Source organism: Schistocerca cancellata, chromosome 2 (assembly GCF_023864275.1).
Source record: "Schistocerca cancellata isolate TAMUIC-IGC-003103 chromosome 2, iqSchCanc2.1, whole genome shotgun sequence".
NCBI lineage: Eukaryota > Metazoa > Arthropoda > Insecta > Orthoptera > Acrididae > Schistocerca > Schistocerca cancellata.
Genome location: NC_064627.1, coordinates 14,763,283 through 14,789,105, shown reverse-complemented (window position 1 = coordinate 14,789,105; position 25,823 = coordinate 14,763,283). Strand labels below are relative to the sequence as shown.

Here is a 25,823-nt window from a genome sequence, read left to right as displayed (position 1 = left end):
TGTGCAGATGACGGACTTTGAGCGAGGGCAGGGTGGACGTACCGCCGAATTGCTCAACACGTGGGGCGTGAGGTCTCCACAGTACATCGATGTTGTCGCCAGTGGTCGGCGGAAGGTGCACGTGCCCGTCGACCTGGGACCGGACCGCAGCGACGCACGGATGCACGCCAAGACCGTAGGATCCTACGCAGTGCCATAGGGGACCGCACCGCCACTTCCCAGCAAATTAGGGACACTGTTGCTCCTGGGGTATCGGCGAGGACCATTCGCAACCGTCTCCATGAAGCTGGGCTACGGTCCCGCACACCATTATGCCGTCTTCCGCTCACGCCCCAACATCGTGCAGCCCGCCTCCAGTGGTGTCGCGACAGGCGTGAATGGAGGGACGAATGGAGACGTGTCGTCTTCAGCGATGAGAGTCGCTTCTGCCTTTGTGCCAATGATGGTGGTATGCGTGTTTGGCACCGTGCAAGTGAGCGCCACAATCAGGACTGCATACGACCGAGGCACACAGGGCCAACACCCGGCATCATGGTGTGGGGAGCGATCTCCTACACTGGCCGTACACCACTGGTGATCGTCGAGGGGACACTGAATAGTGCACGGTACATCCAAACCGTCATCGAACCCATCGTTCTACCATTCCTACACCGGCAAGGGAACTTGCTGTTCCAACAGGACAATGCACGTCCGCATGTATCCCGTGCCACCCAACGTGCTCTAGAAGGTGTAAGTCAACTACCCTGGCCAGCAAGATCTCCGGATCTGTCCCCCATTGAGCATGTTTGGGACTGGATGAAGCGTCGTCTCACGCGGTCTGCACGTCCAGCACGAACGCTGGTCCAACTGAGGCGCCAGGTGGAAATGGCGTGGCAAGCCGTTCCACAGGACTACATCCAGCATCTCTACGATCGTCTCCATGGGAGAATAGCAGCCTGCATTGCTGCGAAAGGTGGATATACACTGTACTAGTGCCGACATTGTGCATGCTCTGTTGCCTGTGTCTATGTGCCTGTGGTTCTGTCAGTGTGATCATGTGATGTATCTGACCCCAGGAATGTGTCAATAAAGTTTCCCCTTCCTGGGACAATGAATTCACGGTGTTCTTATTTCAATTTCCAGGAGGTTATATCTAAAAACAAAGATGATGTAACTTACCAAATGAAAGCGCTGGCATGTTGATAGACATGTCTATCAACATGCCAGCGCTTTCGTTTGGTAAGTTACATCATCTTTGTTTTTAGATATGTTTATAAAGTCCCCACTAGAGAAGATGAGATCATTACCAAAACTTTCTCAATTCAAATCTTTCGTCTGGCAAGCTACATGTTTTGTCATCACATCTTGCAGTAAAGTAACATTGTGGACACAGCTGTGTTCTTGCAAAGCTGGAATCGTGTATTGCACGAGTAGGTCCTTATAATGTGCAGATGTCACTGTACACTTAACATGCCCGTGTGGTGTCGTCTTCTCAAAGACATGTGAACTGAGAATGAAGGAGCTCATGAAACTGCACCACAAAGACGTATAAACTGAGTGCAGGGAATGTTCCTGCACGACATGTGGAAGAGTAGAACTCCAAATGCGATAGTTCTGTACATTCACAACACCATGCAGGGTAAAATGTGCCTTATCCATCCAAAGAAGTTTCTCTGGCCACATGTCATCCTTTTCCATGTATGCCAACATAAAAAGGGCAAAGTCATAGCATTTTACCATATCTTTGGACTTAATTGGTGCACATTCTGTACTTTCTAGGGGTACCAGAGTAAAATGTGCCACAAAGTTTTTTGAACTGTTGACCACAGGAGAGACAATTCTCAAGACACAGCTCGAGCACTGGCTGTGGAATTTGAGGTGTGTGCTGCACGGTCGGCTGTAGCTACAGAAACTTCATCGACAACTGCCATGTGAATGAACCACCTTCCTCTCCCTGCTGCACCACTTAATTGACCTGTTTCTTCAATTTTTTGGTCATATTCTGTAACACATTTATTGACACAGCATCTCTTTGTAGCCATATCTGTTGGCAATGTTCCTCCAATGCATTGCTGCTATTGTGATAAAACAAATATACTAGCAGTGTGATGTCTGTCTCCTCAATATCCATTGTATCTTGAATGGAAAACTTCAATTTTCTTAATGTGTTACCAAGAGTCACACCAGAAAAGAAATCAGAACATGTTACCAAGTGACAAACAGCACACTGACATCAAAACAGGAAACATATCATATTCTGACTTCTTACTGTGCCATATTTTCACCTTGTGGCAGAAAGTGGAACTATTAGTTTTTTCAGCATACTCTACAAGTGCACTAATTAATGACCATACCTACAATTTTTCAGCATCCTCTGATGTGTACAGCTCACACTGCAGTGCTCAGAACACTGCCAGTTTAATTGTAACCAGCTGGTACCTAATCTCATGATAGTATCTGGCATGTCATGTGAGTTAACACTGGTAGTTAATAGACATCTGAAGTCTACACAGTTCTATTGAAACTGTTGATTGAACTGTGGCACATAGGTGTTCCGCCAGTTTAATAGTAATTATGTATTTGAAGCGAGTAATCTTTCTCAGATAGACTTATTGCAAATATCCTCTAATAAAAGAGGTATATTAACCAGTAACATAATACTTGGCAGAAAATTCTTCTCAACTAGATAATCATTATGTTCCACCAGAGTTGTGAAGTGGAACATTAAATGATAACATCACTTAAATCTTTATGTTGTTCTAAAATGTTTAAACTGTTATTTGTGTCTGAATTTTTCTTTGATTCTGTATTATAGCTTTGTCATGGGAAGTATTTTATTGATTTATAACAAAATCAGACAGTTCAGCTATATCAGAATGTAACTCACTGGGTTTATTTATTGTGGAAGATTCTATCTCTAAAATGTCCAGTACTAAAATGCTATTACTTGTTGCTAGCTTTTCTTTAACATTACACTTAACATTAAATTAGTATCAGGTTGTCTAATATTTTTAAATGAATATTTGACTACTGCTATTAATTTTTCAATTGTTGCATCTGTTCTTGAGGAGTGGATCAATAGTGTTTTCCAAAGTATCTTTAGTTTTACCTGTTTATCCCAAAGCTTCTGGAATTCTGTTTCTGTCCTACCATTGATGGTTCAGAAACGAGACATCAATCTATTCCTGTACCTTTTGTTTAGTTAAATCATTAACATGCTCTTCCAAACTACAAGAGTAGAGCCTGAGATTGCAGACCCATCTGGAACTTTATTTTGCTGTGATACATTTAATCTGATTTCCATGCCTGATATTTGTTTATATACCTCATTAAATTCCTGTTTAGTGAAATCTGTAATCTGTTTGAAATCCTTATTTACATCATAGCACTGTTCATTAACTTGATTTGTAAGTCACACTGTTTAATCACCTCAGTATGTACTCCCTGGATAAAGGTGACAGCTGATGGTAACTTACATACTTGTTTATTTATTTCCAACTCTTCTTTGTGAGAACCACTGCTACCCTGGTCAAGTTTCTGGTATGTAACTTGATTCTTTAACTTGATTCTTAATTCATCACCTTGACTCTTTTAAGTGTTCTACCAAGTCAGCATTATTGCTATCTAGTCTAGTATTAAATTTGGACATTTTCTTGTTACCCTGAGCTTTCATACTTGCTTTAGTAGTATCTAAGCTTGTATTAACTTATTGAAACTGTGTGTTAAAATGATAATGATGTACACCAAAACAGTGAATTAAATTATAACAGTGCCAGGATTTGAACACGGGTCTCATATGTATTAGGCAGATGCGCTAGACATTACACCACATTGGCATTACGGTTATGATAGCTGCACAGATTACCCTAGTACATTTCCCTCCCTGATACAACATACAAATTCCGCCTCGTGGCTCACCCCATTACTATTCACCTTCTAAACTTGCATCAGTATTGCCAAGGCTCTCCAGTATTGAAATAGCACCTTAGCAATTAGTGAAATGGGATTAATCGTGCATGTACATCAGGCATAGGTAATATATTAATTGAATACAGTTGATGTTACTGAGACATGTTGAGTCTCACCTTTATCTATGATATGGACGAGGGTAGCAGGTGTGGTAGCTGCAGTGACAGGCTAGTGCATCTGCCTATTGACAGGAGACCCAGGTTTGAATCCTGGCACTGGTACAAATTTTAATTCGATTTTTCCACCTACATCATTACTGTAGATCAAGGTGAGACTCAGTATGTCTCAGGGACATCAACTGTATGTGATTATGTGCATTAAATGTTTTGAAAATTTCTTCTAAGCATTGCTCCATACTCCTAATCAGTAAGGGCATATAGCGACAGTGATAATAAGTTTATAATTAATTTTTTCCCACCAATAATTGTTAGAATGTGGATGACTTCATTAATATCTTTTTTGGAAAACAAAATCAACTTCTACTGCATGACACATGCACTGTCACCAAACAAAAATCAATTTTGTCCCAATACAGCTCATCAAATTCAGTACAGCTGCCTGCTGCATCACAATGTTACTAGAACTGTGTTACACAAACTCAGTGAGACTGCACAATCATTTCTAGATGAGCAGCTAATGCTGATGCTGTTAGTTATCATGTGTCATATTTACAGATCTGACAAAACAGCAGTAGCTCTTTGAAGTTGCTGTCGACTATAGTCTGACTCGTGGATTCCTGTGACATAACAAATCTCAAATGATTTGATGATTATTCACTGATAAAGCAATTCTTCTTAATTCTCTTTAACTGTAGTACTCATAATGGCTTGTGCACTAAAAGATAATTTTGACTGCCAACCCAGTTGCTAAAGACATTAGTCAGTGCAATCTTCATTAAGAATTGTTAATTTCCTCCTGACGTTTTAATATTTCTTCTTGTACAAATTTTATTGTATTTCCAACAGAAAAGTATTGTGGTTTCTGCAACAGGCACCAGAATGTAGTGTTTTAGATTGCAAGTACCCTTTCTCGTAAACTGTGAACACATGCCTCTCGAAATACTTTTCAGACAAATAGTGAAGTTCCCAGAATGAAAAGTGCTAGTTCTGCTAGGTTCGCAGGAGAGCTTCTGTAAAGTTTGGAAGGTAGGAGACGAGATACTGGCAGAAGTAAAGCTGTGAGTACCGGACGTGAGTCGTGCTTCGGTGGCTCAGTTGGTGGAGCACTTGCCCGCGAAAGGCAAAGGTCCCAAGTTCGAGTCTCGGTCGGGCACACAGTTTTAATCTGCCAGGAAGTTTCAAATAGTGAAGTTATTCTTTATGTGTCTTTTTCACCATTGCAACTGCTCCTGTCATGGAATCAGAAAGATTTAACCAATTCTCAACTCCATCTACCCAAAATAATAGAGAACTCCTCATTTCAGTGCAGTTGTATTGTGTCTTCAGTTACAATATCATAAGTAAGTCAAAACTTATTTAAAATTTGTGACCATATACTGATCTGACAGTTTTGTACTGTGTCAACAACAGAATGAATCTTCTTTTTTCTTCTCTGATGTAAGTGCGATTGTTGTGGCAATCGATAGCACACTCCTTTTCTCTGAGCCAGGATGTCGACTGCCCGGCCAACGAGTACATGATTGCATAGCCACTTCTCAGATATTCGCAGCATCTGTCGTGACCGGTATGCATTCACAAATGATACAACTTCCAAACACGTTACAATTCCAAACAAATTAACTAGTGCCAGGCATGGTGATCATCATTTGTCGGCCAGTAATTGTTGGATAACACTTCACTTTACTAAAAGCGATGTTAAACCACACCTTTTACAGTGGTGCTCTTCCTTTGCCTCAGATATTGTTGATATCCATAATTTTAGTTTGTTGTTTACACTTTACATATATGACAACACTATGGAATGCTGCTCACCACAGAGGTGCTGTTGAGTGACACATTGCTAGATGTTATTCTGCCATCACACAAAGTCCTTCGTCAGACAGACAGCAAAACTCACAAACAGTCACGCAAGCACAACTTATAGCTTCATGGATACAGTAGTTCTGGGATCTAAAAGCCAACTGTGTCTGCATCTGAGCAACAATTTCAGCCTTCGCTGGGGCAGAAAATAGGGATACAGAGGAGTTTTGGGGCCAGTAGGGACGTGCAGGGATGTGGTGCGGACAGGATACTGAGCTGGAGTGGGAGCCGGTACGGGGACGGTGGCATTTGGAGATTAGGAACTGACAAACTTTGAGCTGAGGGTGTTATGTGACTGAATGATAAGTTGTGGGGAAAGTTCTTACCTTGCAGTTCAGAAAATCTGGCGCTTGTAGAAAGAATCCATATGAGATAGGCTACGAAGCAGTCAAAGTCGAGCACATAGTGCTAGTCAGCTGTGTATTCCAGCTGTGTGTCGGGCACAGTTTGGTGCAGACAGGCCACTTGTTAGTCATCACACCCACGCAGGATGCAGCACAGGGGTTACAACTGAGTCAGTAGAAAAATGGGAAAAGGGTGTTGGGAGTAGGGGTGCAAAGGGATGGACAAGGATATTACACAGATTGGATGGTCTGTGGGATGGGTGGGAGGACACTCATTTGAGGCCACGGCCAGAGATGGTCGAAACCTTGTAGGAGGATGTGATTCAGATACTGCAGTCCTGGGTAGTACTGAGTGATGAGAGGAGAGCTCCTGTGTGGCTGGACTGGGGAGGGAGGGAAGGTGATGATGCACAGTTCCCCTCATTGATCAGTTAATTATCTGGTTGCCTAGGGCAACAGAACAATTTGACAATAATTTGTAACATAAAATAATTTTTTTCTTCTCAGCTATTTTCATTCAGTGATCTTTATTACCACTCTGTAGATAATTCTTCTTTACCTTCTCACTTTTCTTGACATTCATACATTTGTAATGCAATATGAGTTTCTGCTACTTTTACAACAATAATCTGGCCCTATGCCCTGCACTAGGATGCCACAAACATAGTGTTCCAATTTGTTGGATGTGCGTTATTCCGTGCAGCTTCTTTATTACTTCCTTATATTTTTCAGTCATACCCTCAAAAGACTTGTCATTTGTAAAAACTCGACATTGTATTTATAATTTTTGTTGAATAATATACTGACTCATTTCGCATTAATAACCTGTATATTGACATTAACAGTATACATCGTCATATGTATAATGTCGAACTTCTCTCAGTATCAGCATCCCACACAAAAACTCTTAATAGAATGAATCGGTATAAATGTAAGTTTTCATTTGTCATTTTCTGAACATCGTTAATATTATACGAGGTCTATTCAGAAAGTTCCGTAACTCTGTCTACAATTTTTTTTTCTAGTCTTACCATTTACATATTGTCCACGGTCTCCCTCAAAGTACTCTCCTACACACTTGATACAAAGCTCCCAGTGCCATTTCCACTTCCAGAATCAGTCTTTGTACAACTGTTTCTGGATCAGGAGAAGCTTCAGCTGTGAATTTTGTTTCATCTCATCTATGGTTGCAGATCTTTGTCCTTTCAATGGGGTTTTTAACTTTGGAAATAAAAACATGTCCACAGTGACCAGGTCTGGAGAATACGGAGGATGAGGCAGCACAGTGATTTCACTTTTGTGCATTAGTCACGCACCAAGGGATGACTCTGTGGGTCCATTATCTTGATGCATCATCAAGATCATCATCAGTGTTCGCAGATTTTCACATGGTAGTTCTCCAGGCTGTCCGGTCTTCTGCCATCCTCTTCAGGTCTGCATAGTTTCCTCTTCCCTTTATGCCATCTATCATCTTGTATCTCCTTCTTCCTCTCAGTCTTCTCCCACAAACTAATCCTTCCAAAGTATCTGCTAGCAAGCACTCCCTTCTCAATGAATGTCCCAACCAGTTCTTTTTCCTTTCTCTTACAACCTTCAGCAGACACCTTCTCTCACCAATCCTTTCCAATACTCTTTCATTACTAACTCATTCAATCCAGCTTATTCTCTCCATTCTTCTCCACATCCACATCTCAAATGCTTCTAACCTTTTTTCATCCTCTCGTCTCAGCATCCATGTTTCTGCCACATATAGTGCCACACTCCAGACAAAACATTTGCCAAGCCTTTTCATTAGTTCTTTATCTAATTTGCCACATAAGAGTCTCCTCTTTCTGTTGAATGCCTCCTTCTCTATGGCAATTCGTGTTTTCACCTCCTGATGACATCTCACTTCTTCAGTTATTGTGCTTCCAAGATAATTAAATGCACTTATTTGGCTAATGATAGATTGTCCTATTTTAATATTGGACAGTTTGCATCTTGTACTGATGACCAATCTCTTTGTTTTTGCTGTGTTTATTTGCACCCCATATTCCACACAAGCTTCATTCAGATCTTTCATCATGTTATTCACTGTCCTCTCACTTCCTGCCACTAATACCATGTCATCAGCAAATCTTATACATTGTATTCTCTTTCCACCAATACATATTCCACTTTTCCCATCTAAGCTTTTCGCAATAATCTCTTCAAAGTGTATGTTAAACAACAGCAGGGAAAGGCAACAACCTTGTCTAACACCTCGTCCAATGCTGCTTCCTTCTGACATTTCACTTCCAATCCTTATCCTTACTTTCTGGTGTAAATACAGATTCTGTTTCAGTCGTCTCTCTTTCCAATCTACTCCTTTCCTCTTCAAAATATCCATCAGCTTGTTCCACTGAACTCTGTCAAAAGCCTTTTCTAAATCTATAAAAACAGCAAAGATTTCTCTAACTTTTTCCATACATCTTTCCCCTATAATTCTTAGCAGGCCAATAGCATCTCCTGTTCCTTTTCCTCTTCTAAATTCGAACTGCTCCTCTGCAATCCCTCTATCCAGCTTGCCATACAGCCTTCTATTCAACATTCTCAGCAAGACTTTAGCTGCATGAGAAATTAGACTGATGGTCTGGTGCTCTTCACATTTTTTAGTGTTTCTCTTTTTCTCTATTGGTACCATAACTGTTGCAAGGAGGTCCTCTGGCCATTCCCCTTTGTCATATATCTCATTACAGAGGTAGACTATTTCTTTTCTTGCCTTGTTTCCCAGACTCTTCAACAGTTCTGCTGGCAAATCATCAGTTCCACATGCCTTCCTATTCTTCATCTCCTTCAGTGCCTTTTCTACTTCTGCTTCCGAGATGGTAAAACCCTTTCCATCTTCCAGAACATATTGCTCCTCTTCAACCTAAATTTCGCTTTGCATTTCATCCCCCTTATACAGACATTCAATATATTCTTGCCATCTGTTCAAAACCTCCTGTGGTTCTTCTGCTATTCCCATATTATTCCTCTTTCTTTTACGTTCAAAAACTATCTTACTAGCCAGTCTATACATTATTTCATACTTTCTATCTTTCTTCATTTCCTCTATTTCATCACATTTCTGTTTCATCCATTTTTCTCTTGCTTCTTCAGTTTCTCTTCTTAATTCATTATTCAGTTTCCTGTATCTCTTTTTGCCTTCTTCAGTTTCTACATTTTTCCACTTTGTCCACTCTTCCATCTTTTTTGACATGTTTTCTGTTATCCATTCTTTCCTGGTGCTTTGGGATACTCCAATTCCTAGTACTTCTTTGGCAGAGTCCATGAGTCCTTCCCTCATTTTTATCCATTTGTCATTAACACTTTCATCAACACTACCTCTTTGTCATCTTTCCATAAATATGTTATCCAGATCTGATACCTTTCCTACTTCTTTGAGTCTTTCTATATTTAGCCTTTCCTTTGCTTTACCTTTCCAGACTTTTTTCAACTTCACTTGTACTTCTCCCATTACTAAGGTGTGGTCTGAATTTATATCTGCTCCTGGATAAGCTTTAGCATTCTTCTAACAGTTCCTAAACCTTTTTTGTATCAGTATGTAGTCCAACTGATAACTTTCCCTATTGAAATTTGATATCCATGTGTAAATTCTCCTTTTGTGGTGTTCAAATAATGTGTTGCCCACTGCTAATGCATTTTCTTCACAGAAACTAATTAGTCATTCACCTCTCTCATTTCTTATTCCTAATCCAAATTTTCCTACTGCATCTTCATCTCTTCCTTCACCCACCACTGCATTCCAGTCCCCCATGATGATAACGCAGGCATCTCTATTTTCTTTCTCGATGAGTTCTTGTATTTTCTCATAATATTCTTCCACTTCCTCACCTCTATGCTGGCTGGTTGGCATATATACCTGTATTAATACCAAATCTTTTGAACTACCCTTCAGTCATATCATCATCAGTCTTCCATCAATATATTGTACCTTCATTACCTTATTTTTCGACTTTTGCGCTATCAATATTCCTACTCCGTTTTCACCACTCTTGATTTCCCCTGAGTAAAAGAGCTTATAATCTCCACTTTCTATCTCCCCATTCTCTCCCCCTCTCATTTCACACAAACCAAGAGCATCTAATCTGTTCCTTTTCATCTCCTGTTTTGCCTTCTCTAGCTTTCCTGCTTGCTGTAGTGTCCTCATATTCCATGTTCCAATCATTATCTTTCTTCCCTTCACTGTCCCTTTCTTCCTTTCAAATACATCTACGCTCAATGTGTTCCCCTCCGGAGATCCGAATGAGGGGAAGTTTTAACTCCGGAATCTTTCACATGGAGAGACATACTATGTACTGCTTGGAAATGTAATGTGTTAGTTTCCTGTTACTTTCCACATAGGCAGTAGGATGCCCAGCCTTAATTCAGCCACTCACCATGAGTCAGACACTGTCTGTAGCCACCCCTCTGGGGTTCAGTCACTACTTGTACTCTTTTTGTACCCAAACACAAAAGGTGCCTCCTCTGCCAGCTCCACCGTACCGAAGTCCACCTTCTCCAGCTTTGCTGCCGTTGAGGTGTTCACCATATCCCTGCCGAGGGGCCCTCACAAGGTACTATCACCTGGGAACTATGGAAAAAAAAGTAAAATATACAAACTGAGTAGTCCATGCGCAAGATAGGCAACATCAAGGAGAGTCTGAGCTCAGGAGCGCCGTGGTCCCGTGGTTAGCGTGAGCAGCTGTGGAACGAGAGGTTCTTGGTTCAAGTTTTCTCTCGAGTGAAAAGTTTAATTTTTTATTTTCACACAATTATTATCTGTCCGTCCGATGCGAGGTAACTGCGCCGTAGTATGGGAACGCTACACCTAAACAAACATTGAAACACAGGACGTCAGTAGACCACAGCGCACGGAAGAGAGAGTATTCCTGCTAACGAGGCTCCCTGGCTGGCAGTTGACTGTTCGCTAGTTTGCACGAGAGTGCATTAAATACGTGAGATGTATTCCGTGGGCAATATGAATCCAGAAAAACAAAGACACTAAACTTATTACAGACAGGTAGTAACTTTGCGAAAATAAAGAAAGTAACCTTTTTACCCGAGGGAAGACTTGAACCAAGGACCTCTCGTTCCGCAGCTGCTCACGCTAACCGCGGGACCACGGCGCTCCTGAGCTGACACTATCCTTGAAACTTCCTGGCAGAATAAAACTGTGTGCCGGACCGAAACTCGAACTCGGGACCTTTGCCCGAGTTCGAGTCTCGGTCCGGCACACAGTTTTAATCTGCCAGGAAGTTTCATATCAGCGCACACTCCGCTGTTGAGTGAAAATTTCATTCTTGACACTATCCTTGACGTTGCATATCTTGCGCATGGACTACTCAGTTTGTATATTTTGCTTATTTTTTCCATAGTTCCACACAACTTCTTCCTGTTTTCTCGATTGATCTGTGTTCAGTTTTTCAAGGCCTATTCACTGTGCCAACTTATAACTAAATCTGAGGGGGGTGCGATGGGGAGGTTCCCTTGTGAGGAAGAAGTAAGAAAAGGAATCGTAGAAGAAAGAAAGACAGTACCCCATATGTGGACTTCCCTTCCACCTCTCATCCTAAGGACCCTAACTGTTGTAGAAGCAGGGCCTACCCACCTTTTATACATCAAGCTGAGTCCCCTTTTGTTTTCTTACAGTTGTTTTTAGAAAGAAGTGATAGTAGAAGGTATAACAGGATAGTCAATAAAGAAAGAAATTGTCTCTGGAAAAAATAAAAAGAAAAATACAGAAACCATTTAACTGGGACAGCTGGTGGTCATCAGTCCATTGAATTCACAAAGGGGTCTTGACTCTTTCAAGTATATCTGTTGTATAATCTTTTATTTTTTCCTGTGTCAGGGTCTACCAAGTATACTGCTTTCGGAAGTGGTATGTCTTACAGTTTGAATGGTCCTCTGTAACGAGGGAAAAATTTATTTGGCTTCTTCTTTAAGTTTGAGCTATGATGAAAATCACGCACACACCGGATCATCTATTTAAAAGCTACCTGCAATAGCTTTATCATTAAAAGTCTTGATTCTTTTCTGTGCCTGTGTATACAGATTCTCCTGTGCCCTCTGTTGCAATTTATCAAAGTTTCTCTCTGACAATAACTGCCAAGCAAACCTTATCAACAAGTATTCTCCTATCAATGCTTTATTCATAATCTCTACAGGAGCAAATTCCGTTGACATATGTGTTAGTTCATTTAGGATTACATGGAATTCTGAAACTAGTTGTGCCCATGTAGTATTTTTCGTAGAATAGTAAGTTCTACAAAGCATCCTAATTCATTTCGGTGCAACATCTTCCTTATAATGAGTGATAGTGTTAGTTAATTCTACTTTCACCTGTACTGTAACCATTCCTCCAAATTAGATAAAGCCTTGTGTGTTCTAATTATTTCATCAAATTCTCTGCATTTTTCTAATGCTATAACATGTTCTTTTGTCTCTGAGCCCCATCTAGTTCTTGAAACTGCTCCTTGACTTCCTCTTGACCTAAATCACACTGGTTATCTATTTCACCCTTCAACTCCTTAATTATCTTTGTTAAAGTATTTTCTAAATTCATTAACTTAGTTTCTGCTGTGTTAGTTAATTCTTCCTTCATAGACTTAAATCCATAATTTTCTGCATCGAGGCTTTTAGCCAGTCAGGAGCCTCTGCAGCTGTGCTCTGTGTGCATATAATGCAAATACACCCATTTCTTTTGTTCACCTTCTGCTTACACTAACCTAATAACACCAAAACAATGTCACACATATCTCCACAAAATGTTTTACTGATTTTAATTTTAACAACTCACCCTTTCTGCCAAACTACTACTGCAGCTCGCATAGCAGATGCAACAGCATATACAATGCAATGCTCTGCGATGTGTTGTGCCACCTGGGTCAGCTGATGTCTCGAAATAAGTGATTCGAAGACTGCAATATGGTGTACCACACACCCGTAGAATTTATCAGCTACTACTGTGTCACTCCCATTGTCATGATTGGAAATCTTGTTCTCTGAACCCTCTACAAAATCTTCATCTCTGAACTTGCTGAGAATCATTTACATTTTAGTCATACATCCTCTTAGTCTGTTTGTTTCCTGTTTCTTTTGGCAACACCATGATCTATCCAGCTGTACCCTGTTATCCCTCCTCCTTCCCCTGAGATTGCTGCTTGTGTTTGACACAAAACAGTTGCACTGTAGCCAGTGTAGCCAGATATAGGGGTCATGTGTGAGTGTAAGGTGTCTTCTGTGAATATGTGTGTGTTTACCATTTCCTCTCTGAAGAAGGCTTTAGCCAAAAGCTCAATATGTACCAATCTTTTTCTTGTGCCTATCTGCAACTCAACATGTAATTTTTACAGTGAGAAGCATAATATTGTTGATATTCCAACATGGACTTTCCAGTGTGTAATAATTAAATATGTTTTTGTGTTATTGGTTGCACAAATAAATCACCTAATTTGTTAAGGCCATGTAATCCTGCCAAATTATTGTCTTTTCTGTACTGTTCTTAACAATATATTATAGAACGATTATAGACTCTATTATAGTGTTCATGTTTGCTCTTTAACACATTTCATAACTTTGAATGCGGTGTGTGTGTGTGTGTGTGTGTGTGTGTGTGTGTGTGTGTGTGTGTGTATGTGTGTGTGTGTGTGTGTGTTTGTGTACACACACATGCTTCTGAAAGAGGGGGAGATGGGGGGTGAGACATAGCATCATTGATGGATGATGAGAAAATTGCTGTTGCATGATTTTACTACATTTGAGTTCATAAATCCATATATAACAGGAAGATTGCTCACAATTAATATGAAACAATCATCTTTACAGCTATTGCATGGTGTGCTTCTGACTCAGACACAAATTACTGCTGGAGGGAAGGGTGTAGACACAGAGTCAGTCATTATTGAGCTTGCTGATGATATACTGAGTAAACTACCAGATGTCTTTAATGTCAGTCAAGTTGAAGAAATGTATCCTGTGCTTTACACAAACTCAATGAATACTGTTTTAAGACAGGTATGTCACTAACTTATTTATCATTCCTGCAATCATATTCTTGGTTAAGCATCATTAATGAAATATATACCTTAAAAACTCAAAATATGAAATTTGTTATAAAATAAGAAGTTGTAGAACTGTCAAAGATGATGAATTTCCTTTCCACTCCTGGAAAAAGAAAGACTCCTTTCCACTCCTGGAAAAAAAAAGACTCCTAGTCCTACAAGATATGTGAACGAGCTTCTGACAAGTCTGGTAAGTAGAAGAACAGATTCTGTGACTCATGCCTGGTTATTTCACTTGGTAACAGCTGTGCCCATCAAAGACAAGACATTTGGAACATAGGAGGCAGATACTGGCAGAAGTAAAGCTGTGAGGGCACATGATGAGTCATACTTGCATATTTCAACTACTAAAAGTGTTCCTCGTGAAAGGCAAGCTTTGGGAATTGAGTTCCTGTTTGACATAAAGTTTCAATTTGCCAGTGAGTTCTCTTATTTTCTCTGTATCGCTTCTATCTGTAGCTTGAGAATCATTCTTATAACACAAACAGGACTATCTCATTATGGTTCAAATAAAATGGTTGGTATTATTTAACATAGTGTAAGAGCAGTAATAGATCAATTATAGAAACTCACGGAATCCCTATGGCAAATTTTTCCACACGGTAGATGTTGCATCTGTCCTTTCTGAAGCCAATTCCCTTGTTGAAAGAAGCTGATTTGTTTATCCACTGTCGGCTCACTAAGCCTCTCACATTTTCACCAGAGCCTGGTTAGCCACCACTTTTCTGAGTTCCTGCAGGGTCTGTAGGCCATCCCCCACTTTGCGGCATTGCCTGCCCCCCCAAAATTTGGACGAGGTGTTGGTCTTCTGAGATGGATGATGAAATAATGATTAAGGTGGTAGAAAAAACTGGAGAAGACAAGATAATAACAGTGGTGTCCGCAGATGACTCAATGATCGGGGGAAACAGGGAGGAGGAAATTCGAGAATAGCCGAATGCTTGGGAAGAAACTCTGAGACAGTATGGAGCGAAATGTAATGTAACCAAATGTAAGATCCTGGCTACCAGTAGAAAGAAAGATAGACCAACTACCAGAATAAGGATTGGAGTTGAACAGTTGTAGTAATTGGAAAGTGTGATTGAGGAAAATGAGAAAGAGATCAGTGACTGTGGCAGACAAGCAGTGTTAGGAGCACGCTTTGGTAAAAAGATGCCCACAACAAGACAGAGAAGTAATACGTAAACATTACTACATCCCAATACTGACCTATACTTCAGAAACATGTGTAATGAAGAAACAAGATGTGAGCAGATTATAGGAATGCAAAATGAAGTTCCTCAGAAGTAGAAGAGAATTGATGAAGAGAGATAGGATGATGAAAGAAAGGGTAAGGGAAATAGCGTGAGAAGGAACTTCGCAGAGCGGTATGGTACGGGCACATAAAGAGAATGGAAAAGAAGAGGACTCCCAAGAAGATACATGAAATGGAGATGTGAAGGAAATGACCAAGAGGAAGACCAAGGGATAGGTGGCTGAAAGATGTGCAGAAGTATGTTGGAAAAAAGTGAGGACTGGGCCACACTGAACCCAATAAGGTTGGGGAAAACAGGGCCAGATGAAAACAATTATGTTCCAAACAGACCCAACCTGGGGCTGAAATCTGTTCAAGATGGTGATAATAATGAGTTGATGCGGCATCCTCCACTTAATTGTGTATATTGACTAATATAATTTTGTGCATATTGCTTCTTAAATGAGAACTAATCCAGGAACTTGGCTGATCCATATATGGTATTTAAAAAATATGAAACTTCTACAATAATTTTTTATAATTGAAACAATCAAATATCTTGGATAAGTCACAGAAGATCCCAACTCGTCATTTTATTTATATAAATGCACTATGATTTACTCATCCGAAAAGGAACTCTTCAGTATAATAGAGCTCAAAAGACTCCAATGGAAGTACTGTATGAAAAGAAAGACTTTATATAGTTTCTGAGACAGTACTTTGAAAGACTTGTACCTGGAAAAAGACCAAGAGGAAGATTTTGCAACATCTGTGAAAACAGATTGTCAGTGACATTTGTAAGAGGCATACAAATATCAGTATTGTCTCATGCCTGGAACTGTATAGAATAGAACAGCCTCTGAGAGATTTATGCACTTCTATACCCTTCTGGAGCGAAGAACATATGATGCTGATAATGCCATCAGTGAATGTGTACATAGTTATCTCAGTAGAACTGTCCTTTTCAAATATCCTTTATGAATCCAAACTAAGTATCTGGTGATACTATTATTTTCTTAAAAAAAATTGGCAGATCATGTTAGCAGACACACTGGAATTTACTAAATCCCCTTTTTTGTAAAGAGGCCTAACAGTGGTACATTTTAATTATGTGCAGAATTACTATGAATTATCCATATGTGCCTATGAATGCTGCACATTAAGCAGCCACCAATAAATCCTCAATTCCTTAAAGAATCAAACACTCATCCATTAGACAGCTTCAAACATCTTTACAAATGAGTTAATGTGTTAAATATTTGCCTTTGTAAGTGACAAAAAGTAGCAAATGTTTGAAATTATTCTTAACGTTGTTTTGGAAGTCCCTAAGTGTTCTCATCCTAAAACACTGGATGTACATAAACAGGGTAATTTGCACTCCATTTTAACCAATAGTTTTTAACACATCTTGATGTTTATGATGTCATATCTCCTAAAGTATGTGTTTTCCAATAACATAATGTTGCAGGAACGTTAACTGATGTATATAGATTCTGTCTGCAAAGTGTGTTGTGAATAGAGTTATTAGTAAAGGAGCAATAAGTGAAAATGTCATTCCTGATGCTGAAGTCTGACTGCACGAACAGTGAATATGTAGTAAGCAGTAACCTTTCTTCCCTTAACATTTTGTGGGGATGTTATCAAGAAAAAACTTTTGGGATGGTTTGAAATTGTGTCAAAGTTTGTTGGAAGTTTCTAAGTACTCTCATTCTCAAATACTCTGTGTACTTGTGCACCTTCAGTTATGCTATCTCAAAACAAACACATGGTTTTTAAGTGTAATACTTGTCTTATTGTGTTAAGCTTGTAACATAAAATTATACCTCTTAATGAATAGATTACGAGAACATTTTAAATTTTTAAATTTGGTAAATTATAACACAAAACAGTAAAAATTGCATTTTCTTGTCCTTGTCCTGAAAAAGGCACCAGGTTAGAGAATAGTAATATAGTACTATACAGTAATACATGATTAGTAATACAGATAATTGTTACTGTCTTATTGGAAATATCATCAACCCCTTACAAACTTTTCCTTTTGCAAATCTTCATTTATGCTTGTGGGAATCATACTGATGTTCCAAAGAACTACTTCGATCTATCTAAATGTGGCATGAAATAGACGGAACAGAATGGTCCGGGACATTTGCGACGCACAGTTACTGAAAACGTATCACAAACAACATTTTTATTCAGTGAAAGAATGGAAAATAATAATAATGCCACGTAGGAAGCAAACTTTGGTGCACTGATACATAATTTAAAATCTATAAGTACTGATTCCATGATTAGAGTGGTTAAATCAATTTTAATGCTAAGAAACACACAAATTATTAATAATAATCAGATCCAAATGTGTGGGACAACAGTGCCTTATGATATCTGGTAATAACAGATGATTAATGATCCCACTGTCGATGTAGTTAATTTCAACTTTAAATTTAGACAGTCTTTGGCAGAACCCTCCTGTTTTGGTCGCTCCAACTACTATACAAATGTTCACTGGATGGTGTATATAAATCCATAACATTGTCACTAGCAAGTTGAGTTTAGCGAGGGGTAAGCCTTAGTTTGGTTGGTACGTGCATGTGGTGCCATTTCACCACTTTGCCAGTTGATAATAGAATTAGCATATGGTTAATACCATCCTAGCAGTTTAATGGACTCCATTAATCAGATACTCCATGCATGTATATCATCTAGTTCCAAGTGAACATTAACTACTGTTTGCAATTACTCTGTATCTTTTCTTTGTCTACCACCAGCTCTCCAAAGGCAATGCAGTGGACCACAGTACTGCTATGCATTTCAAAACCACCTTGCCCATTATGCTGCCTTCTTGCTTGAACCTAAATAAACTCAGCAAACCGTTAAATATCTTCTGGCATTTCCTAATGAAGTTTAACTCACAGTCACTGTCAAAACACATGTAGACACATCTGTCTTGTACTTTTCTCAGTGTCTGAGAATATTGTTTCCTGCTGCATGGCTTTTCTAGAAAAACCAAGACTCAGCAAAGACGTTTGTGTGTGAGACATAACTATCTCTACGGCTACACATATTCTGCAGAGCTATGTGCACCAGCTGAAAATGTCATCTGCCGAGGTGCCTCTCCTTCTGCTACAGCAGATAGGTTGTGTGCCAAAAAGGAATTTGTGCATCACCACATTTTAACATGTGAGGCAATGAAGGAAATGTTTTCAGTTAACCCTTTCAGACCCTCTGGCTACTATTACTGTGGTAATAGTACCTACTTTTACTGTGTCTTGGCTGAAACAGAAGCACTTTTTCCCAACGGATGTTCAACCTTTCCATCACACTCAAGTGCTACCAACTGTTGAGCATCACTATGAAGATATCAGCGAGTCAGTGTAACAGTGTGCAGCAACTCATGATCACCAGAATACACAGATGTAGTTGGTTTGCTATATCCCACTGTATAATTGAATATTGGTATTGTTATTTTGCATGATAATTGTTGAATGACCATATTACTATTTAAAACAATAGAGAGTTTTTTGTAATTAGTTACTTCAGTCCATAAAATGAAGCCAAGAGTGCAAAGTTCGTTTTGAAAATGAGTACATATTTTTTTATGTATCTTGTATCTAAAATCACTAAAAAATCACCCAAAACCATTACTATATAAATAAAAATTTTCCTTCCTCCTGAAAAAATTCAGGTCTGAAAAGCGTTAAAGTTTTTCTAAAATTTCTTCTCCTGTGATGATTATTATGAAGAAATTAAAATTTCTTACATAGTAGAACTATCATTTATAGTGCTCCTGCCCTCTGTATTGCTATCATATGTTATGGTTTTTTACCAATATTAATATTTTATGTTTTTGTTGTTTAATCTCTCAATTTCAGGCAGCATCAGCCATGAAGGGAAGTAAGTTGTTGGTAGTACTGTAGTATTTATGTGGCCCTCAGCTTTTGAAGGCTTCCTTGCTAGCAGATGCCAGACTGTTGGGTTCTTGTGTACCACAAAGAGTTTAGCAGTAAAGAACCCAGCAGCTTGGCATCTGCTAGTGGTTGCACCATCATTCACCCATTTTCTGCAAGTGCTAATAACTAGAGACATTTTTTTTAAATGTAGGACTGTGTACTCTTCATATTGCACAATCAGAAAATTTCCCAGAGTTGATTGCTATACTGTGAGCTATATAATATATCAATACCATTTCTTTTTCTATCAGGAGGTGATTCGTTTTAACAGACTGCTGTCCACTGTGAAAGACTCATTAGTAAGTGTGCAAAAGGCAGTGAAAGGACTGGTAGTTATGTCTTCAGAACTGGAAGAAGTGCACAACAGCCTGTTGGTTGGAAGAGTACCTGCTGTTTGGGCCAGTAAATCATATCCTTCATTGAAACCCCTTGCAAGCTACATTACTGACTTGATTCTGAGGTCAGTAATAATTAATTTATTTATTAGAGTTAATTAGATATGTCCCTTCGAGGCAAGCTGTTTTAAGAAACTAAGGTAATTTGCACATAAATTTCTAGATGAGACTCTCTGAGAATCCAAGAATTAAATTTATTATTTTTCTGATATGGTCATCTTCTTTTGGCCTTTGCCTGTGTAGCTTACCTTCAGCTCTCTGTAGTTTTTAATCACTTAACTGCTGTCTGCATTGGAAGTGTGTAGGGGCATAGTGGTGGTGACTGGTAGTAGAGTATCCCGGAGCAGCACCTATCTCAGATCTAATATGATGGTAGAGAGTGCTTTGTGGTGCACGTTGTATAGACCACATAAGCACTATAGGTTGTAGATCATTGTAGGTGTCAATATTTGTCTATGACCACATTGCTTTTAGTGCCAATCCAGAAAAAGCTCTATTTGTTGATGGTGAATCCGTGGAAGTTGTGTGTATGTAAGGATTGTCTAGGCCCATTCATGTTGTTGGACACAGCTGTGGGCCCAATGTTGGTGCTGGCAGAGTCTTGGTAAGAGGCCACATCCTGTCATGTGGCATGAGCTGAAGTAAGTGTAAAAGTGTCTCGGATGTCTGACCGTGCAGTAGTTCTGCTGGGCTTTTCTCATTTATCGGTGTCATTCTGTAGGCATTGAAAAAGGTAGAGCATCTCCTGTGGATACAAGCTGGACAGGTACTTTGAAAGTCCTCATCACCTGCTCCACTTTGTCCCTAGATTGAGCGTGATGTCAAAAATGTAGCTCAGAGCATGGATGTTTTTATCTAGTTTGATGCTGAAGAAGTGACAGATGTAGAACATCATCAAACTGAAAAGTGGAGCAGCAAAATCAATCTGGACGTTCTCCGAGGGCCTTCTGGGGGTGGATCCAATGAAAGAACATGTGGGCAGGGAAGTGAATTGCTAAAGGGTACACTCAGAGTACCCCCAGGCGAGGTGCTCGTGCCCTCGTCTATCTCCAGCTAACGAAAATGGAGGTGAGCTGGGCTGTTCATTTCAGAGGTACCCAAGCGTTCTGCATGTACAGTTGCCAAACCTTTCTCCACAATCTGTGTCAGATCACTGTTCAACAGAAATTAATAATAAAACTCCAACTTGGAGAAATAAACTTTTAGTCTTGTGTCCACCCACAATGGTAGTTAATTTTTGCCAGTTTGAAAACTTTATGGACGTGCCACCCACTTTGAGTTCAACTGTGACTATGAAGCCTGTAATGGAGAATTTATTGAGACTGTAACTGTAATATGAGGGTTGGAACTTTAATAGTGACAACTATTTATTTACAGCTCGTACAAAATAGATACGTGTTTCAAAGTTTTACTGGCCTTCAGAGTAGTTGCCAGTGATATGGAAGTCATAGGATACTCTTAGCAGTGCCAGTTGTGTTGACAGTTCAAGCGGTGCGGACTGTTGCCCGACAAATTTGTAGCAGTTCAGAAATGAATGCCGTGAAGTGCTTCCTTCAGTTTCGAAATTGAGTTGAACTCATGAGGGCTTAAGACAGGGGAGTGCAGTAGGTGGTATAGCACTTAGCAGCCCCATCAGTCAAACAAATGAGTAACAGCTGGCACGGTACGTGCTTGAGCATTGTCCTGCAAAATGATGGTCAGGTCCTGCAGAAAGTGTCATCACTTCTGCCTCTATGCTGTTCATTTTTGGAACACAACCTATGACCAGCATCTCTGTCTAGCAGTGCCTGCTTCATGCCCTGGCTGCGTGCTGGCTCTGTGAACAGAAAGTGGGTGGCAGAATCTTCCAAGTGGATCGGCTGAAGCTGATCCTGATGCCGTCTGTGCAATCCTGTCAGGCCATGGCTCTTGTAGGTGGAATGGGACAACACCTCATACACCACACTCTGTTCCCATCTGCAGCCCCTGCCAAACACACAAAAGAACAATGGTTGCTAAGGTGGAAACTGTGACTTGGAAGGAGAGACAGAAGGTCTCGTAGCAAATGGAGCAGAGTCCTATTGCATTGATCGTACAGGATCTCACTGGCGAATTTCCATATTTTGGCAAGAAGCAATACAACAACAGAAAACTTTCCAAAGCCTGGTCCCATATGTGGGTGGCTCGTAACTTGTCCATCTGTGATTTGAAGGTCCTTATGAAGCTTTGAGTTTCACTGTTCAATTGCAGATGAAAGGGCACTGTGAATACATGCCGAATACCATTGCCTGCACAAAACTGTTCAAACTCTCAAGACGTGAACTGCGGCCCATTATCCGACTCTACCACCTCAGAAATGCCTTCAGTGGTGTGAGGACTCAAACAGAGCTGCCAGTGGTCTGTGGCCCATAACTAGAGAAAAGCGGTGGCCATACAGGTATTGATGGAAGTGTGTGACCTCATAAGTTATAGACAACACCTCCTTCTCAAGTTGGCTGTAATTGTATCGGACCTTGGTCAATGTCTTTGATGCAGACACAATTGGCCTGTCATTGGAGCCCCCTCAGTGTGACAACATGGTACCAATGCCATAAGATGAAGCATCTACTGCAAGAGTAACAGGCTTCTTGGGGTCAAAGTGGGCCAGATACTAATCACTTAGAAATGCATCTTTCAACTGCTGGAAAGTGGTCTGACATTCAGCCGACCATGCAAACGGAATGCCCTTGCACCACATCCAGTCTAGAGACACCGTGATCTAAGCAGCATTTGGGATAAAACAGATGTAATAGGTTAGCTTCCCCATTACATCTTGCAATTCTGTTACATTATTTGGTGCAGGCAAGTTGTGAATGGCCACGAAGGATGTCTGTGGCAGATAGATGTCATGCGCATTAATCATGTGACCGAGATATATCATATAAATAGTTAGAACAGGAAGGCTCTTGTGACATCTGTTGCTCGAGGTACCTTTGGAAAATAGCTAGGGGAGAAGTGCTACCGAATAGTAACCACAGAAACTGGAATAATTCCTTGTGTGTGTTGATCAGAAAAGTTTTCTTTGAGTCTTATATAAAGGCAGTTGCAGGTAGGCCTCCTGGAGATCAAGTTTTGAGAAGTAATTACCCTGATCTAATTTGTCCATCAAATCCTTAGGGTGGTGCAATGAAAAGAATCAGCAACAGGTTGTGGGTTGACAGTTGATTTAAAGTCTGTGCAGAGCCTCAACCTGCCTAATGGTTTAGTAAGGATCACCAGGGGTGACACCTGTTGGTTGGCAGACACTGGTTTGATGACATCACTGTTCTGCAACTGCTGCAACACTGTGACAACCTGGTCCTGTAATGCATGAGAGACAGGATGAGCATGAAAAAACTTGGCCTGCACATTGTATTTCAGTGTCACATGGGCCTTGAACTCTTGGGCCTTGCCTAAACTACAGTGGAACGGAGAACTGTACTTGTCACACAATGCATTAATATTGGCCGGAAACCCAGGTAAATTAATTTGTAACACCTTCCCATGAATTGATAATCTAAGGAGGTCAAAACTATCCATGCCAAAAATATTAGTAGACTCGTGACGTGAAATAAAACAGTTTTAGTAGTACCATAGGACGTGGCTGGTAAACTACACTCTCCAAGAAATGGAGTAGGGTGTCAGTTGTATGCTAACAATGAGTTACATGGTTTCTGAAGCTGTGGGCTACCTTACCATTCATACGTAGCATGGTTGAACACCGTAACAGTAGCACCAGTCTGTACCTGGAAATTATCACACTTGTTGAACACATGTAACTGAAAAAAAAATGGTTCAAATGGCTCTGAGCACTATAGGACTTAACTGCTGAGGTCATCAGTCCCCTATAACTTAGAACTACTTAAACCTAACTAACCTAAGGACATCACACACACCCATGCCCGAGGCAGGATTCGAACCTGCGACCGTAGCGGTCGCGCTGTTCCAGACTGTAGTGCCTAGAACCTCTCAGCCACTCCGGCCGGCCATGCAACTGAACATACAACTTATTGGATTGCCAATTGATAAGTTCAGAGTGTGTATCCTGGCAGTCTGATGAAATAACAACAGGAGCAGCGGACAGTTGCACAGCAGGCACAACATACACCTCATTAGAATCACTGTCTGACATGGAATGTGATAGCTGTCTAATACCATTTATTTGCAAATCACTCAGCATGGTACTATGGCCTATCAAGTGTTTGAAAGCTATGTGGAAAGTACTTACGTAATTGTGCAAACTGCGCTGTGGCCTGACGGTGTGACAGGTACGTATGTGACATAGATGTCAGGCGACATCTGACCTGAGTAAGAGGGGGGTTTGGCCCCTGAACTGTTTTACTCTTGGGAATAGGTGTTGCAAGTGCTTGGAAATCGTGCTCAGTTACATTGACAATGTCCTGTGACTCATTAATTGGCAATACTGCCAGGGTTCCGATGCTTTGGTACGGCAGCACGAGTAAGGGAATCGGACACATTCCAAGTTATCACATCTCTCATCATAGAGTCACTGTAACTTAACCCACACGAACATTACAAATGACATTGTCTAGCAAGGCCATAAAGTTCTGTTACCTCATCTTCATAGGGCTGTCCTGGCTGAAAAAGTTGACACAACCAGCCGCTGCATGCAGTTGTGATTTAAAATGATTTGATAATTAGTCAGCTAACTTGTTGTAGGTGTCCTCATGGGGTTGATGATCTGGAAACTGTTTTACTCTCCATTTCTCCCGCTTTCTTAAATTGTCTAGTTTTTTCTTGTGTACCATAACATGCTTTGTTTTTCTTTTTTTTATTCCATTCCTATCACAGTTGTATTGCCATCTTTCTTTCCAGTCTTCTGTAAATCAACAACAGCGCAGAGTTTCTTGCAATCATAACTGTTTTCTCTGATTTCTGATTGTATTTCAGTCTTCATTCCTCATCTCACACTCTCTAGTTCAGGTCATTCCAGCACAGCCCCACAGGGTAAGAGAACACTCTCACTTACCCCTCAGTGTACACACGGATTAGCACAGATAGCGCTGCACACAATCCGTGTATGCACGAGCTGCTCAGCCACACTTAGTAGTGGGCCCTCAGCTGGTGGAATTCAGTTGTGCACACTTTGGCGTGGTTGTGATGTTGCCTGCATGTCACCTGTTTTCCATACCTGCCCGCCTTTATATGTTGCCACCCAGGTGCCCCTGGGTGGCCAATGTAGCTGCAGCAGCCTTCTCTAACTGTCCAGCCAGTCCTCCTCACTATATTTATAACCTAATTTCTGCTTCTCCATTTATTCTTCCTTCTGTCATAGATCATGCCTTTGAAGAATCAGAGCTGTCAGTTAGCCAGTCTGGAAAGAACACATGCAGCTCTGAAAGGAAATTGTTGTTGTTGTGGTCTTCAGTCCAGAGACTGGTTTGATGCAGCTCTCCATGCTACTCTACCCTGTGCAAGCTTCTTCATCTCGCTGTACCCACTGCAACCTACACCCTTCTGAATCTGTTTATCGTATTCATCTCTTGGTCTCCCTCTACGACTTTTACCCTCCGCACTGCCCTCCAGTACTAAATTGGTGATCCCTTGATGCCTCAGAATATGTTCTACCAACCGATCCCTTCTTCTAGTCAAGTTGTGCTACAAATTTCTCTTCTCCCCAGCTCTATTCAATACCTCCGTCTGCTTATTTAACTTATTTAACTTGAAATTTAACCTGTGTACCTCTATAATCTGTATTTTATGTTGGTATATCTCTCTCCTCACCAAAGAAGTTATTTATTTTTTCTGAGTCACCTATGTTGTATACTGGATTTTTGGGTATCCCGCTACGGTATATAAAGATTGCTTCTTGCTATGCTAAGTGTCTCAGTTAGTAAATTGCTAGTGTTAATGTATTACGTGATACCTAAACAACTTTTTTTATCCATGCAG

The 25,823-nt window shown here is 40.4% G+C and overlaps 1 protein-coding gene across 1 annotated transcript in view; it reads left to right on the top strand.

Moving 5' to 3' along the window:
• Positions 1 to 25,823, top strand: part of LOC126163202 (dynein axonemal heavy chain 3) — a 1,221,238-nt gene that overhangs the window by 1,121,184 nt on the left and 74,231 nt on the right. Inside the window, exons 61-62 of the mRNA XM_049920156.1 lie at positions 14,102 to 14,290; positions 19,770 to 19,978. Of these exons, the coding sequence (XP_049776113.1) occupies positions 14,102 to 14,290; positions 19,770 to 19,978 (398 nt within the window). The remainder of the gene's footprint in view (positions 1 to 14,101; positions 14,291 to 19,769; positions 19,979 to 25,823) is intronic.